Source organism: Vulpes vulpes, chromosome 12 (genome assembly GCF_048418805.1).
Source record: "Vulpes vulpes isolate BD-2025 chromosome 12, VulVul3, whole genome shotgun sequence".
Taxonomy (NCBI): Eukaryota; Metazoa; Chordata; class Mammalia; order Carnivora; family Canidae; genus Vulpes; species Vulpes vulpes.
Window position 1 is genome coordinate 146950530 of NC_132791.1, and position 18770 is coordinate 146969299.

The following is an 18770-nucleotide window of genomic DNA, read 5'->3' on the forward strand; positions in this document are numbered from 1 at the left end:
TACTGGCACATAAAAATAGGATCTCTGTCTGGTGGTATCTGTCTAGCTAGTAATTAGCTTCCTTTTCCATTCTCTCTGTCAGAGAAGAAAGGGAAGCATGTCAGGCAAAGGATAAACAAGAATATGAGGAGGGAATGAAAAAGGCTGTACTTTTACTGAGCATACATTGTTGGCCAGCCATTATTCTAGGTGCTTCACACAAATTAGTGCATGTAATCTTCACAACTGCCTTGATGGAATTATTTTTGCCATCTGACGGATCAAGAAAGTTAATCGTGTGAAGGTTAAACACTACCCAACATCATGTCATGAATAACTTGTGACATTAGCATAATAATGACAGTGACAGTCACAATACAAAGTAAAAATAATAAATCAATACGAGCAGCGATTATTGTTGAGAAGTATGCTAGGCACCAATAAATTTTCTAATCCTAAAAACCTGGAAGATATAGTCTATGAAAGACATTATTACATTTTAACCAAATGGGAATTACTGAGATTAAATAAATTACCAAGGACCACAACTTAAGGAGTAGAGTGAGGTTTGCAATCCTATGCCAAACCTGTACTTGTCTGACCACACCATGTTGCTTTACCTTTCAGGCTGAATCCTAACCCATTTCTGAGATTTACCATCTGCTATGCAAAGTTACTGTTTTATTCCAGTTCACCAACTTTTGGATATTGGCGGGGATCCTCGGTAAGCCTCCCCAAAACACAGACCCATCATGTCGACTGAGGCTAGGGCAATGTGGAAAAATAGGGCTGGGGATTTCTGCTTTAAAATATAGTGCTACCAGACTGATGGCAGAGGGCTATGCCAGAGAAAAGGAATGACCACGCCCTTGCCAATCCAGACCATCTAATGCTCACAGGCAAGTGCTGCCACATTTAAAAGTTACTGTCTTGGTGGACTCATGTCCATTTCTTTTCCCCTTCCTTTAATAGGAGGTTTTCCCCAGACTCACCATCTCCCATCTCATCAGAGAAGGGAAGGCTAAAGACAGCTTCGTCAATCATCCGGTTGGGAAGGTTGGTATAGAACCTGCCAACTGTGATTTCCAGGTTACTCAGCTGGTTCAGCACCATCATGCTCCCCTTAATCACAGGCAAGGCTGTCCGGTCCAGCACGCCGTACTTCCCTGAGTTTTGTTCAGCTAGATCTCTCAGAAAAGCTAGCTCTTTTAAACCAGTCACCCCATCTGAAATGGAAAGCCAAAGGTAGGCAGTGTAAACCAAAATGGTGTATATTCATACAATAATCTTGCCATTTAGATTTAATAAGGGCACAGAGAAAGACTGCGATGCTAGAGGAGTCTTGCAAGGTCGACCTGGGTCCAGGACACAGTTACCAATTCTTGCTGAGGAACAAAGCATGAGGCATGGTCTTTCCTCAAACAGTCAAAAGGGTGAAGGGAGTCTTCAAAAGGCAATGCTAAAAACCACATGAGTAAAAATAAAGGAGCCCCATTTGGCAGTGATACGTTCTCCTCTACAAGTTTAATTTTTCTCCATTTGATATTTGAAAGCAAAAGTAGTGATTAACAAGTCTGCACTTAAATTAGTAGATGAATTTGTTAAGAGTTTTAAAGGATAGAGATTTACCTTTCATTTCTTACCTCTTCGCCTATTAAATACTTGCCAAAGTCTCACGGAACTAAGAGGAAGAATTATGTATTGCACTTAGTGATGCCTCCAAACCCTGTGTCTTAAAGCTCATTTTAATTACAAATGCTTTCATGCTTGATACTGCTAGGACAGTCCTGGATTTGATTTCTTTAATGTGTACTTTCTACGTTTAGAGGGTTTTAAAAACTTTGTAAAAGCTTTAGGCATACTGGGATGTACTGTTCTACAACATCTGTAATCTATAGCATAAAAATAAATTTAATAAACCTTTTTAAAAATTTTGGTTTGCTATTGTTGGAACACAGTCAAAAGGATTAGTAACTGATCCCATATGGGTGCCATTGTAAACAAATTCAAATGATTTCATTCACTTTTGAGATTCTACCAATGAATTTTAAAATGCCTCATGTTCTTTAGTCTTTAACAAAACAAAATTGAAGAGTTCATGGCTCACCTACTTTATGTGACTATCATTTCTAGCTAAGGAGTATGTATACTTCTAGCCTTGAAAGTCCATTTCTAAAGGCATGCAAATATCTAATGGATATAATTTCCTTCTTAACATATTGAATTGAAATAACTTGGATTTTGCTGGAGCAATGATGCTAAGAAGCCAGAATCAGATTATTGCTCCCTTTCCTGGACACTGAGTGGAGACAGAGGGGAAGAAAATAAAGTCGGTTGAGTCTATAGCATGTAACATAGTATGCTGAAGTTTTGGAGCTATATTATACAAAGTCCCTGTCCTCAAGAACCTTGTGACTCTGTGAGAAAGACAAGGCAGATGAATTCAGTGCAATAGTACAGGTGTAAGAACACATAAAAGGAAGTGATCACTTATTTTCTGTTAGATTTGAAGGTCTGCCTCGGCAGATAGTAAGGAAAGAAGCTTCCTTACGATCATCCATCTCTTCACTGGTCTTAAATCTTCCCGCTAGAGTATCTTGTGCACCTGCTGTGCCCCTGATAATTCCGGTCTTAAAAACCTCTGGTTACTTCCCTCTAAACACCCTTATCTCTTCATTCCTCTTTCTATAATCTAGTTAGATACAACATCCTCACTGCCAGGTTTCCCTCTCCAAATGCTGTCTCTGAGAATTGTTCACTAAGGTTGACACATCCCCTTACTCTTGTCAGCCAGGTTTCAGAAAGGGAAGCAGAGCCACTATGAGAATTTTGGTATAATGGATTTATTATCAGAATTAGAATCTACACATTTGAGGAGACAACTGGAAAGTAGAGATCCAGAAAGAGGAAAGAGGAATTGACAATCTAGTGTTTAGTAACCATCTCTGGTATGGATGAACAACCTTCCCTTTCTCTGTCTCTTCTCTCTTGAATCAAAGAAGCTAAACCGTAGGGAAAAAGAATACATGGCACTCAGAGATAATACTGAGAGGTAAGTGCCCCAGCAAAAACAGGCCATCCTTGCCTACCTCAACTGTGCTCACCCTGTGCTCAATGCTCCGAACACAAAGAAAACTAAGATGTGGTTTATGTCTGAAGCTCACACTCTTGTGGAAAGAGGAGGAAGAGGAGAGAACAGTGGGCGAGCACATCATTCCATGTTACAGATGACATCTTAATAGAAGCAAGCACAGTGTGCTTGTGGACAAGGAATACTGAAATACTCAAGAGAGAACTGGCCCCCGAGCCAGAGGGAGAGAGAGAGAGAAGCACCTCTGCCTCTGTGGTGTACCGAGACAGGAAATCACACTAACTTTAATTCTCTCCATTGATCAAATACTGTGTTAGGAACCTTTGACACACCGTATTTTATTTACTTATCATCACAGCAATTCTATGCACATTTCATTTTCATTGTTTTCATTTTACAGGTATAACTGAAGCCTGAAGAGATTAAATAACTTGCCATAAGCCACACAACTAATAGATAGAGACTGGAACTCACACCCTGAATTCTTCCATGTAGAGTTTACAAAATCTCTGGAAAAGAATCATGCCAACCCAAACACAGATTTTTGGACTCTGCCTTGGCAGATCTGAATAAAAATCCAAGGGTGCTGCCTAGGAGTCTACATTTAAAAAATAATCTCCAAGTAATCCTTAGCATGTTAAAATGAGAACCATCGGTCCCTATCTACAGCCACGTGGTTCTGCACCGAAATCTGGAAGCGGATGCAACAAATAAAAGGTCAGAGATGAGAAGAGCTCCTGGACCAAGACATGGCCTCTTAAAAACAAGAGAATATGGTCATCCTGAACACTGCGGGTAAGAGGCCTGAAGAAGAGCTCGGGAGGAAGAGCAACATAAATTAACAGGTGAAGAGACAGGATATAGCAGAAAAGCTAGAAAACTGGGCCACAGTCAGACTATAGGATATGCTGAAGAGCAGAAGGAAAAAAAACAAAACAGAGTATTTCCTCAGATTTGCCAATTTACTAAACCCTTTCACATACTGATTTAATGCAACAAAATCAACTTTCATGAGTACCTAGAAAGTGACACATGCCATCCTGGGTGTTTACTGTATATTAGGGCTAATCTTCGCAACAGCCCTGTCACCTCGGTAATTCTTATCTCCGTCCTACAGTTAAGGAAGCTGAGGTGGAGAGAGTAGAAGAGGCTTTACATGGTGATTCTGCAGAGAAATGTGATATTCGCTGGCTTGGTTATACAGAAGAATCTAGGTCAGTACTTTGGCTTCCTGAAGCTTAAATCAATGAGCTCAGTTAATAACCTCCATGCAGTATCAAAATCCAAGAATATGAAGGAGAATTGGAAAAAAAAAAACAGAACTGTACAGAATCCTCGGCAAGAACACATAACTGGCGAAGGTTTAGAAATGAGCATTTGGCTGGAGAGAGAGATGAAGAGAGAGTGACATCCTAACATATGCCTTGAATACAAACGGTAGGGAGAGAGAGGCTTGGGCAGGAAGCTGCTTGGTGGCCTCTCTTCTTATACTCTTCAAAGCACACACTGTTAGGGTCCTTTTTTGTTTTTTTTCTGAAAGCAGGATGCACTTAGAGGGAACTTTCATCTGAAAGAAAAATCTCGAAACACTACCTACCATTCATGAGGGCATAGGTGAGAATCATTACGGAGTTGTTTAGAAAGCTATTTTCTTCATTGATGACACGGAGAGTTGCCTTTTTATCTTCTTCCGAGGAGTCCTTTGATGTAATGCCAGCTGACAGGTAAATTATGACCATGTCTGTATCTAAACAAAAACATACAAATTGAACGTTAGGTTGGATTCCGGCTAAAGGCAGCAGTTCTGTTTCTTTTTCATTTCCTTTGGACTTGCCCGCCTTGAGGACCTGCCTGGCCCAGCGTTCGGACTCCTTCCCATTTGATGCTGGGGCTTTCATCTCCCTGCCTCTGCTTCTCTTCTATTCTGCCCTTTGTGGGCAACGAGGCCTCATTTACCCAGTGTCAGCTAAAGAGATGTTCCTAATAAATTTACCAGATAAAAGAAGGTGATTTCCTTTAGGCACTCAGGTGTGGTAATTTAGCCATCCCAGATGGAGCACTCTCTTGCCTTTGGCAAGAGAAGATTCAGGACCTGATTTATCCTATCCTTTCCTCACTGACTGAGGGGCTTCCACCAGGAGCAAACATTTTTGGGGTGATTAGGCTTTAAAATGGTGGTTCTTCCATGGGCTCTTAAAACATGAAAGGCTATTTGTCTCTACACTAAGTAGCTCCAGAAGCAGTTGTGTTTTAAAACTCAGCAGTGTAGAAGAGCAGTAACAACACGGACATGGGAGCCAGGTTGCCTGTGTCAAAATCCCAGTTCTGCTACTTATGAGTGTATCCGGGTAATTTTAGGCAGATTTCTTAACTTCTCTACACCTATATTTTGTTGTCTACAAAATGGGGATGACAATAGTACTTACTTTATAGTATTGCTGTGAGGACTAATTGGTTAATTTAATGAGGAGTGAATCTAAGGGTGATGGCAAATAGAGAGTAAAAGAAAGAAACCTCAATATGCACCCCCTCATTGGTCTGAAGTGGCACCTATGACTCAAGATTAAACTATTCCCCAATCAGGGATCATGAGTAGAATGATTGAGAAGGTCATTTTAGTTCAGTGTGAAGAACTTCCTTTAAGTGGATTTACTAAAAAATAAAAGTAGCATCTCCTAATACCGGAGATACGTAAGCAGAGGCTGGATGACTACTGCAATGGAGGAAGGGAAGTAAATGAGCTGGACTTCTACGTTGTCTTTATGAGATTCTTTGGTTCACTATGTATTTTTATGACGATAGCCTACATGGAAGTTTACCTTTCTGTTGAGAAATAAATATTCATATATTATATGCTTATTTCTTTAGATCCTATTGCTATCATTTAGTCAAGGTTGTTTTATAGTTACTGTGGTAGGCAACAAACCACCTGGTTCCTCCAGTGATCCCACATCCTGATATCTACAACCTCGTGTAGCTGTCTCCCTCTGAGTGTGGGCTGGAATTACTGACTTGCTTCTTGAGAATAGAATGCGGGAGAGGCAATGGGGTGTTAAGAAATAGATTAGGTTACACAAAGCCAGTGGCTTTCACTGCACATGCTCTCTCACTCTGAGGGAAGCCAGATAGTCTGGTGTGAGTCAGCCTCGTTAGAGGCCAGGTACTGAGGCCCTCAGAATGGAGTTCCCCCGGCAACCGAGTGAGTGAACTTGGAAGCGGGTCCTTCTCAAGCTGAACTCTGAGAGGATATCAATTCTGGCAAACTGTCTCACTGCAACCTCATGAGACACCTTTAGCCAGAGGCAGGCAACTATGCTGTATCCAGATTCCTGACCTACAAATGCTGAGACAGTAAATGTTTCATGTTTTAAGCCATGGAGTGCTGGGAAATTTCTTACCCAGCAACAGGTAATCAGTACAATTATTCACTCTTTTATTTATTTTTTTTATAAATTTATTTTTTATTGGTGTTCAATTTGCCAACATATAGAATAACACCCAGTGCTATTCACTCTTTTAAAACATTGTCCTAACAGTGATGAGGCTACAATGATTGAGTTTCCTTCAGTTTGTCAGTTTCCATTTTAGCCCTGAAACATCCTTTATTATACAAAATTGAATGGTTAGTTTATGTTGTTTCAATGTTGGAGACAACTGAACTCAGAGTGATAAAACTGATTCAAAAATAAATGTGACATAAGTTACTGCTTCTTATTCACTACGATGATTTAATATACAAATAAGTTAATAAAAATAAAGCCATTTGATGCTTGAATAATCCTCTAATACTACCTGCAAATTTAATTGCACTATTTATTCATCAGAACTTAAGAAGTAAATGCCGATGCAAAAAAAAAAAAAAATCCATAAGCTTAGAAATACCCATCTTAAGCTGGATGTCAATATTTTCCCAATGATGTAAATACTGTCCTGTAAATTATTCTGTTAGGACTGCAAACATCTCACTTAAGTTTCAGACTGGGGATAAAACAAAACACTACTTGATTCCCTAGTTGGGGGGAATACAAATATACCACGAGGCTGATATGAAGTAGGAAACAAACTGTCATCCCATGGCAAAGGTACTGTGTGCCATAAATGCCTGGATACCTGTTAGATTGACCTAAAAGAGAACCCTGAGTTTTCTAACTTAGCTTTATGACTCTAGATAAAATATGCTGTCACAGAAAGCTGGCACAACTTTAAGGCACAGGCCCATATCTGGAAAGCCAGAAGACTGGCAGTCTGCAGCCTCCTTTAGCAACCAAGCACCTTTCTTTTCCCAGTCTCAACAATAAGGCACACACCTGTAAGCTTTCTCATGGTCTCTGCTCAGCCCGACTCTATCCTTGCCCTATCCTTTTTAAATACCACATCTGCCAGATTTAGTGTGGTTTATTATTGTTATTTTTTACTTATTAGGATATTCCCTCTCTAGTCACTCAGAGGAACTCAATCTTGTGATTAGTAATGTCATGGATGAGTAATAATTACAGGGACTTGGGGCATAGTGAAGATATAACATGTAAAAGGAAGAAAATTAAGTATCTACCATTTGACAAATCTCTGTCTAAGCTACTAGCATGGCCTGGGGTCAATATTGAAGGGGAAAGAGCAACTGAAATTTGGGCTTTGCCCATGTCACTAGATCCCCACTCCTATCTTATTCCTTCTGCTATAAAATGATCTACCAACCAATCACCCCCAGAACAGGCAACCCAAATATATCAATGGTATCCATTACAGATCTACCACAAGACTGAAAAAGAGCCAGCACTACGTAAGATTTTTAGATATTAGTGCAAAGTAAATTCGTACAAAGCCACTATGATTTAGGACATGTAGCTTCTGTTCATGTGGCTATTAGTGTGTGGCAGATACTTCATTTTCACACACAGACTAATCCTTATGACAATCCTACAGGGTAGGTCTTACTTATTAGAATAACTCCACCACAGGGCTTTAAAACAGTACTGGGTACACGGCAGATGCTAAATAATTATCTAGGGAGTGAACAGAGTATCACGTAGAGTGTAAAAGTTCCTAAGATGAGCACATAGATCCCTTACCACTAGCCAAGGCTAGTGTGGTCATCAGCCATCTCGGCTTGAGGTCAACTCAGATGTTTGAGGTATCTGCTCCAGTTTAGCCAGAGCTAGAAGTCTTATAGGATACTGAATATCATAACCATAGGTAATATTTATTTAATATTTATGATGGAATCCTGGATCTTATTATTACCCTAAGTTTGCAGAAAAGGAAATCAGGCCTGGAGAGATCAAATAGTTCACACAAGTTCACAAGTACAGAAAAATTTCAGAGTCAGAATTTGAACCCACAATTGGTTAAAGTCCAAAACCCACATACTTAGCCACTATGCTAAATTGCTTGAGAGCACCTCAATTTTCTCCTTAATGAGCTGGACAATGCTAATTTCTGATGTGTTTCCTTATACAATCTAATTTGCGTTTTTCTCTGAACTGCCAGTAAAGAAGCTATAAAGTGAAGGCCATGAGCTAAAATTTAGGAACATCTCACTTGGCTTAAAAAGGATTCATCTGAGCATTTGAAAAACAGTGCCATCAAAATTTGTCCAAGTCTGTGATGGTCACTCTTCCTGCCATGTTTCTGTTTGCCAACATTAGGAAAAACAAAAAAAACCCAGAGGAGAAATGCCTCTCATCAAAGCCTCCTGTTAACGTGTACCACAGGAAAGTTTGTAAGAAGAGGTTTAATGAGGTTTCAGTTTTTAAGCTGGAACAAATGTCAACATTTGAAAACCAAGGGGGTTCACATAAAAATCCAGATTTCTGGCTTCTCTTAAAATAGAAGATCTGGCAACTCTGGGCAGGCCCTCCTACATGGCTGCACAGAAGAACAGTTGCCTTCTCCATGGAGTATGTGCCCTCTACTTTACCACGATCCTGGGCAGCCCGGATGGCTCAGCGGTTTAGCGCCACCTTCAGCCCAGGGTGTGAATCCCGGGATCGAGTCCCATGTGGGGCTCTCTGCATGGAACCTGCTTCTCCCTCTGCCTGTGTCTCTGCCTCTCTCTCTCTCTCTGGTCGCTCATGAATAAATAAATAAAATCTTAAAAAAAAAAAAACTTTACCATGATCCCCCAAAGAATCTTTATTCACTTACTTTGGGTTCCCCTGACTCCCAATCACTGGCAGGCCACAATCAGTCTAACATTTCTCTCCATTATTTGAATAGTATAATCAAAATTGGACTTTAAAGATGATTCGATGACTGAGGAATCAAGTAGAATCACTCCTGGTGAGGAATGTTGACAAGTAAATGGTGATGATCAACTAGCCAATCTTTGAATACTCAAGTCAACCTTGTCCACTGGCTTTACTGAATCGTGGACAACTTGACACTCAGCCATCCTGTAATACTGGGTAGCAGATTCTTGCCAAGGCTGGTAGGCAAAATTCTAAGATGACCCTAATGACCCACACCCTTGTAGAAGATTCTCCTCTTGAGGGGGCCTGTGACTTGCTTCTAACCAATAGAATATGGCAAAGGTGATAGATATCATTTCTGTGATTATGCCACAAAGATGGCAAAGATGGAAGGATTTTGCAGAGGTCAATGAGATTTCTAATAAGTTAATCACAAGGGAGAGAAATTTGATTAATCTGAAAGGGGATGGGTCTGATTAGAACAAATGAGCCCTTCAAAAGAGGGTCTAAGCCTTCCCTGAAGTCAGGGCCTCAAAGACGAGATGCTCTCCTGCTGGCTTTGAAGAAATAGTGCATACGAGTTTTACAGTTGCCATGAAATGAAGAGGACTCCAAACCTCAGAGGAGATCACAGACCAGGGTGGCCTCTAGACTGCAGCCTGTGCAACCCCAAATCCTTACCTAGAACCCAGGAAAGCTATGCCTGGACTCCTACCCATGGAATCGTCTGCATGGTCATAAGTGTACATTGTTTTAAGCTGCTATTAAATTCGTGGTAACTTGTTGTGTTCAAACACAAACAAATACGCCATCTGCCATCATTAGTTATAACAATTCCAGTAGCTTCCATCTTTCATGGCCTCATCATGTGCCAGTCACTGTGCTTTACATTCATCGATGTTGTGTTAGTTTTAATGCAGACACACTGAAGAGCTTAGAAATATAATCTTAAAGTTTACCTCAATAGGATACATTCATTAAAAAAAATCCTACAAATATTCAAATATAAAAGGGAAAATGACATAGATTCCTTTCTGTAGTTTCAAAGCATATGTCTTATTTCAAATATCTTTTCCTTCAGTTTAGCATGCATCCTAATTCCAGATTTTCTTAAATACATGAAAATTAAATTAGAGTGCCTTTGTACATTTGAAGGGCCGTGCTCATCTAAATGACAGCTGGTTACAAGAAGGAAGGATCAAGGCAAGAATCCCACAGCCTGTTTACGGACACATGCACACCAGCACACATCCACTCTCAAGTAACGAGGAGGCAAGGCCAACAATTAGCATTAAAAAGGATGTGGATATTCCCCTGGGAAATAAATGGGGCTATGTCCGTTATTAAGGGGCAGGAAGAAGAGACTCTGGTAGTGCAAAAATCATGCAGGCCAAGTACCTTTGATTGGAAAAGATGAGAAAATCCAGTGAGGTCCTAGGACTAGATGACTATTATGACAACACATAAAAATTTTATCTGGGGTCAATTTTTTAAAAAAAAATCCCCCTAGATGTAGTTGTGTGATCCATTTACAATGTATTCCTATTCCTGTCCTTTATCTATTAGTTTTAAGTCTTCCGAGAGAGTGCACTTACTTGCTTGGAACTTTGTGTTATTGTTTGTGCTTCGAATCAGCTGAAATGCCTTTTGAAATCCAACCGCGTGCTGGGTAGGACTGTCCAGAGACTTGACACTGCTAACGAAGGTGGACATTTTCCTCTTGGTTTCGCTGGTGGCTGGAGACAGGAACGTCTTATAGCACTGGTCAAGTGAGCACGTCCGGACTGTGTCTGCCACAGTCAGCACAGAGATCTGGAGGAGAGAAAAAGAAACCTTGCTATGTTAACATATGTAGGGTTTTTCGTTTTTTTGTTTTAATATTCTGGAAGAGCCCAAGGACTGAGATGGCCTATAGAACAGTTGCTGAGAGTTTAAAAATAAATGCCTGGAGGCATAAATCTATCAAATTTGAAAAGGATTAGTTAAGGATTGGTGAGGGGGAGGGACTCTAGAGTTTGTTTCTTGTTCCCAGATGAAGTCAGCATAATGGTGTTCATCTATAACATGAAGAATGACTATTTCATGCAGAGAGAAATCTTAGGACTAACCGTCTTGGTTTTCCAACTGGAAGTGGGGGTGCGCGCAAAGGCATGAAGTGTGTGTTTTAAGCAACTAGATTAGTCAGTAAAACCTTAGGAGTTAGAAAAGTCAAAATGTTGAAGCAGAAAATGTCCACAGGCAATAGATTATCATTAGCTGTAAACACACCTGTCTCTGAGCTATCCTAGAGATTAGTAAACCTCTAGAAACCATCCCTTATCCCTCACCTCTCATAAATCTTGAGATAAAGTCAGGCCATACACCAGCCTCCACACCCTTGTCCTTCTCCTCAGCATAACTTCCAGTGTGAAAGCCACAGCTAACTGGAAGCCTTGATAGGAGCCATGAATGAAGTACAAGACTCGGCTTGGTGGGGGTGATTTTAAAAGAGCCAAAATCAGCAGCTGTTTCCCCAAATGCTAGAATAAAAACAAAACCGCTCTCTTTTCTCCATAGTTGTTTTAAATATGGATTTAAAACTATGTATCATAAAACACAAGGTACTTTACAAAAGACATTCAAGGCAGAGTCAATGACATGGGAGTCACTGAGGGTACCTTGTCGTGCTCATCGATGGCACTGAGGATGACCCGGGCAGCGTCCTTGGCGATCTGAAGCTGGGTGTCTGTGACGGAAGCCCCGTGATCCAGGATCACGACTATGTGCTTGGACTGTGGCCGGACTGTGGAGACGTAGATAGGTCTAGAAGGGGGAAGAAGCTTTCTGGGGTCAGTCCTGATTTAGGTAAAAAGGACCTCAACCTAACGCAGCTGTAAACACTACAGATGTGCAGGCATTTGGTGCCTATATGTTTTTCCAGCGATGGCACAAGAATGGAGAGATCAGCTGCAAGGAGAAAGGCTACTGGGCGCACTGAAAATATGACCTCGAGACAACAGCATGTGTCTGTAGAACAGCGATTGGTACCTTAAATCTCCCAAAGGTTAAGACAACTGGGAGGAGGTTATAAGAAGCTGACCTTTTGGAGGTGCCTTAGTTGCCCCAGTTGGTGGAGCACATGACTCTTGATCTTGGGGTTGTGGGTTTGAGCTCCACAATGGGTAGAGAGATTACTTAAATCTTAAAAAAAAAAAAAAGAAAGAAAGAAGGGGCAGTAAATCCTTTGGGAGACTGGCCTTTTCCACACACTTGAAAGTCCACACTCGTAGCTGTATGTGGTGATGCTGTTCAAGGTTACCCAATGTTCGGCTACAGAAAACAGAACTGGTGGCCTCTGAGACTGCAGAGAGCACAAGAGAGAGAAGAGGGCCTACTTGCCAGTGCTGGGTCTGCAGACATACAGAGCGGGGCTTTGCTAAAACGGAGGCGGCCTGTCATCTGTGAACATGCTGAGCAGCTTTGAATAGCAGGTTTGGTTTCTCTCTCCCCAGACAAAGGCTACTGCTTAAGAGGGCCCTTTCCTTTCTGTACTGAACCAATTCACACAGGTCAGCCACCAAAAGGCCCCTTATCTGAGCATTTAAAACCATGCCATCAAATTTGTCCAAGCCTGTGATAGCCACTCTTCTTGCCAGGTTTTTGTTTGCCAACATTCAGAAAAGGGGGTGGAGGGAGGGTGGGGAAAGTCCAAAGAAGAAATGCCTCCCATGAAAAGCAGCCTTCTGCTCATGTGCAGTACAGGAAGGTTTGTGAGAAAGGCTTTAATGAGGTCTCCCTTCACAGTTTTAAAGCTGGAACAAATTAGTTGGAGCTTAAGAAAGCAAATCAGCCTCAAGAGAATTCTCTCCTTTACTGACACCCCTAAAACACTAGGTTTTTTCTATGAAATGTTAGATGCCAGTGGACTCAAAAAAGTCTGGGCACAAATTAAGGAAGAAAGGCAAAATACCCAAAACCCCCAAAAAACAAAAACACCCCCCCCCCCAAAAAAACCCCAAGAAATCCCACAAACTCTTGAAATCTGGCCAAGTTTACACTTTTGTTCTCAAGCCAAAAGTCCTACGTGAACACTGAAGTACTGCTTTATTTTCACCAGTTGATACCATTAAGCCAGTAGGGAGATGGAATAAAAAGAATCCAGGAGAGATGGCTACAGAAATAAAAGACAGAATGGAAAAGAATGAAATCTGACTATCCCAACACCGACAACCATGTCAAATATTGAACTTTTTTTAGGTCCTCCAAGCAAGGTGAATTAAAAAAAAAAAAAAAAAAAGGCATAGCTCTTTTCTATCTCAACCCACATCAATGAAAAGCAGGATGTATGTTTCACATTGCCTGCCACAGAAAGTTGTTAAGAAACTGTTTTGGAGGGATGCATAAATAGTAAGATTAAATGTATAATCTGGGAATTGGTCTCCACAGCATGATTGGTATCCACTGGTTCCTTTCTCGTGTATTCTGAAAACCCACTCCACTTCAAAAGATGTGGAAGACTTGCAAAGGCCTCAGAGGAAAGTAGTGAGGTCAAGTCAAGAGATAAGAACAGCAATCTATGAGGAAAGGAACCTGGACTATTTAGCCAAGGGAAGAGTGTTGAGGATTGGTGTAATGCATATTCAGGGTGGGTATGGATGAAACTTTCCAAGTGTAGGTGAGTGTTGATCTGTGACAAGGTCCTGCTTGCCCTTTTGTACTTTCCCTCATTAGGTGAACCATTAAGAGCAGCATGCCATCCGATCTAGCTTCTTAGAAATACAAATTAGATGGTTCATGGTGTCTTTGGCCTCTCCTGAATGAGCCAGACCAGAAACAAGGTCATGGTTTCCGGTCCAGTCTCTCGACACTTAGATCTTCATCAGGATGTCTAGGGAGGGAACTGAAGAAACCATATCAACGACACAAAGGTCTTTCTAGGAAAAGTACAGTAGTAGAATTTTCCTTGGGGAAAATTTTAGATATGATTTAAAGATAAAGAGAGGCTAAAGTGATGGTTACTTTAAACTCTAAAAAATGGCATGAAAAATGAACATCTCCCACTAGCTCCAGATTTTCTGGCATCAAACATCTGACACTGCAAAGGAAAATTGTAAGGATTCAAAGGGGAAGTATCTTTGCCTAAGGTGTTCTGTAAATTGATGAGTCTTGTCATACAAATTAGCTCACCATTACTGCCCTTCTGGCTAAGCGGTACAAACCCTAGTCATTTCCGGGAGAAGAGCAGGATGTTAATGGTCTTCAATCCAATGTGTTCTGGGCAACCTTAAAACTTCTAGTAGCATGTAAATTTCAAAAAGCTGGCCAAGCACATTACAACAGAAAGGAAAGCTGGGAATCACAAAGTCCACTCTGAGAGGCTCCGAGTCTTCTAGGGCTGCTCTTAAGGAGAAAGTTTTATCATTCCTGTCTCACCAATGCCTGAACCTCAGAACAACTTGGGTGCCTCCAACAATTTCTTTATTTAAGTACTCTTCTTTGGCTTGTTAGAAAGTATAGAGAAACTTTGGGCTTTATCATTTGCCCTTCCTAGCACTTCCACATCCACCTATGCTCAATGGTGAAATCATTCCAAAACAGGCTTCTGAAACCACAGTTTGGAGGCAGAGCCATATGTGTATATGAGGAGTCTCTCTTTCATACAGATCACTCTTAAGCAGTAATTAAAACTTCAGCAAGTGAGTCAACGTACCTACTGCGATGCTCATAGCTGCCCTTACACCGGAACTTGTGTGCTGGGAAAACGGTGAAAATCCCTTCTTCCGAACTGAAATACTGCCACTTAATTCCAGGGTTGGATTTCAGGTTGTCTGCAAGAACTGGAGGAGTGGGGAAGAGGAAATATAACCACCAAATCCACAGGTGCAGGCAGGCACCACTCTTTAGGCATCTGTTTTGCATAAACTGCTTGTAGTATGAAGAAATCCCACTCGATCTCAGGCTGTAAATTTTCCGCTAAACATTTTTTCTGTCCTTTAAAAAATACCCATGAACAGAAAAATGTAATGAATGCTTCAGTCAAGGGAAGCTATTATTCTTAACACTGTATGGTGATGCTATATGTCCTGGAATATTTTTCCAGCATGAATGATTTCATCTGCACTGGTCTCTCCCCTCAGTAGGTTGGCCCCTGTTGGACCGCTGTATACTTGCTGGCTTGGGGTACGTTAACTGTGGAAAACAATGACATTAATAGGTCTAGTCTCCAGAGGGACTAGACCTGTGACCCTGATCTTGCTCACTCCACAATGAGGAAATTGGCATAGATGGTACTTGAAAGGTCAGAACCATCATCATTCTGTAAGAGTTCACAGAATCATTCCAATATGCCAGCAGTGGGATATAAAGGCTTTCCTTCACGTTTTCTCATTTAGCACATGAAACAACTGTAGGATGAAGGTGGTATTATTATTGTATTATTGTATTATTAAACTGTGGAGTTTAGAAAATACACTCAGAGAGTTTAAATGACTTGTCTAAGGTATCACCCATAAATGGCCAAGTTGGGATTCAAGCCTGGCTGTCCTAGCTCCTCTATTCCCACCAACCATGCAGTATTGCCTCCCTTCCTACTAGATACACTGCATCCCTGCCACTGATCTGAAGCGGGAGTGGCAGCCACCTTACCCATGAGTGAGGTCAGTGAGATGTTCGGGCCACTGGAGCTGTCCTGTTCCCAAACCTCCATGAAGTCGTTCTTACCCTCTCCCACAAGCAGAGTTCTCTGCCTTCTCTGATGCCCTTCCACTCTGTTACCCCGCCGAATCAGTCATGGAGGACACATTTACTACGGGTAGTGCCCTGCTTTACATGCTGTGACATACACACACAGCTGAGCCAAAGACAAGCCTTATGTACTAACTGATATGCCAGGAGACTTCTATAGTGGGAAACAGAACGGAAAGCCATTCAGTGGGAGGAGGAGCCTGGGCAAAAGCAAAAAGCAAGCTCTGAAGGCCACGCGGCCATCCTTGAGCCCGGCTCAGAGGTCGGCAAACTTCTGTGAGGGCTGCAGAGTAAAGAACTCTGGCTTTGTTGACCACGCAGGCTTTGTTGCAACCCACCCAACTGTGCTGCTGTAGTGCCAAAGTGGCCAAGGACATGCCGTTTTGTCTTGTGCCCATACAGTTTATCTACAATCGGTGGCAAGCTGGATCTGGTGAGTGGGCCTTTGATTTTAGTGCTGGTCCTCTGAACACACCATGTGAAATGCACTATGTGGAGGACTTAAAAGCATGTTCAGTGTCTCACGCCATTAGTAATTACCCTGCCAAACAGACACAGAGAAAGGGTAGCAGATCTTATCCATGAAAATCTAGGAGCAACAAAGTATTCTCCCCAAGTTACAGACGAAGAACCCAGCTGAGTCTTCTGGCCTCCCCGAGGTTTCACAGGGAGTAAGACGGCAGTCAAGTGTGTGTGACCGCAACACCGGTCCCCACTGCACTCCTGCCAGGCAACCTTAGCAAGGGCAACATCTGGACCAGTGTGACCACTCTCTCCCCTGGCACCTACGGCTGACGTGCATGCAGGGAAACATGGAGGCAGCCTTCTCTCTGAGGGTCTGAAACCTTCACCTTGGTCTCATGTCAGCGCTGTTCTTCGGGCAGCCCTGCCAACCCTGCAGTAACCGGCAAACACTGCCTTTGGAAAGTAAAGCTAGATGACCTCATTTAAAAGTAACATCTGTAACAATAAACAGCCTACAGTGAGACTATTAAAAGGGGAGCCTATGAGAGCAAGAATGTTTTAAAAATAAATCAGAATTCATACGGTGCATGATACATTTAGTCTCACCAGAGAAGATCATTCTGGTTCCTTATAATCATTCCAGCACTAGAGCATCAGTATAAGGCAAAGTTCCTCAAGCCCTCCTGCTGAGAACTCCTTTGGCATCTGATGAAATTTCATCCATTATTCGGTACTAGTAGAAGATGATGAATAGGATGGTAACAAGGACCCCAGGGACCAGAAGCAATCTATCACTGTAGTGTGCACCCCATGTGGGCCCCTCTCTGACCTAGATATTGGAGGTGAAGGATGGCCCTATTTTCCGCATAGGCACAGCCAACACCATTCTTTAGGAGTCAGTGAGGTGTTCGGGCCACTGGATAAGCTGGGCTGGGGTCCTGCATGCTCACTTTGTCCTCAGCAATGCTGGATGCTGTCCAGGAAAAGGCTGGGCATACATCCAGCCTGTTGGCCCACAACGCACAGCATTAGGCTTTAAGCTATCAACAGGAAGGGCCTGTATTTGTCTCAACTGCTCTGCACATCTACCTCAGACAGACACACGTGAAGGTGGCAATGAACGGCTTTGTCCTCACTCCAAGCTCATCTCCAAGACAGAAGCTACCACACCCTCTGAAATTCTCCAGCATCTCACCTCTCCCACCTTCTAGTTAGTGTTATCATTGTTCTGGGCAACTTTTCACTCTTCCAGCCCTAGATTCTGAGATTCGTGAGGGCGAGATCTGGGTCTGAGTCAGCTCTGCGCCCGGAGCAGAGGTGCTCGGTTCTCTTCAAGTGAAGGCAAAGGCTCCGTGAGAGCTGTGGGGTTGGTGTCCCCAGCGCCTGGGCTGGGAGGGTCTGCTCAGAAGTAGTGTTTCTCAACCTTTTGTGATACTTTTGTTTAATAGATTATAAAATCTTACTCTAATGCCAAATTCAGTTGAAAATAAATATGGCGATTCAATCAAAACAGAGCAATGATAATTCTAAATAGGTTTTAAAATGATCGACACTCTGATCTCCCAACACTACTGCCAATATAATAGGTACAGAAATAGGTAAAGGGAAAGAGAGAAAAGGTCTGCTTGTCTGATGGTTTCAGGGGACTATACATGTCAAAATATATCAATTGTATATATTACACATGTGAAGTTTATTGCATATCAATGATGCCTCAAAAGGATTGATTTGATGGTAGAACAGTGAAAATTTACTGAGTACCACATAAACTAGTTCTATATATGGTGTGCTGCTTTTTGTAATTACTTTATGAGTTTGTTGTTATACTCATTTTATAGATGCAGAATCAAGGCCCAAGTCATGGTTTGACCTAGGTGTGTCTGCCTCCAAAGCCCTTGCTCTTTCTGCTACGGTGCAACCACAAGGTCACTAAATACATGTTGGATGAATAAGCAATCACTAGATAAGCACAGAGAGTATTTTTTGAGAAGCAAAATAAATATATAAATACGTTGGTGTTTTTCAATCAAAATAATCAGCTGCATTAGTTTGTAATGACACAGTGTAAATAAACGCAGTTAAGAAGACACTTGACAGAAAAAAATTGAAGGAAGACATAGGCTAAAGTGAGCATTTAATCTTGTAAGAAAAACCAAATGGTGCAACTGCTTAAAGGGGCACACACCAGCTGAGGAGTCCAATGTCATGGGGTTCACCAGTGACCCCACAGGCTGGCTTAACTGGCAAATACCACAGACATATACACTGTAGCTCAGAAGGCAGACTCAAGTTAAATATAGAACTCATGACTCTGAGTGACACCA

The 18770-nt window shown here is 41.8% G+C and overlaps 1 protein-coding gene across 1 annotated transcript in view; it reads right to left on the reverse strand.

Annotated features, from left to right (window-relative positions):
- Window positions 1–18770, reverse strand: part of CACHD1 (cache domain containing 1) — a 206389-nt gene that overhangs the window by 41876 nt on the left and 145743 nt on the right. Inside the window, exons 5-9 of the mRNA XM_025983262.2 lie at window positions 14948–15074; window positions 11916–12060; window positions 10854–11070; window positions 4668–4817; window positions 972–1205 (exon numbers count right to left, since the gene is read on the reverse strand). Of these exons, the coding sequence (XP_025839047.2) occupies window positions 972–1205; window positions 4668–4817; window positions 10854–11070; window positions 11916–12060; window positions 14948–15074 (873 nt within the window). The remainder of the gene's footprint in view (window positions 1–971; window positions 1206–4667; window positions 4818–10853; window positions 11071–11915; window positions 12061–14947; window positions 15075–18770) is intronic.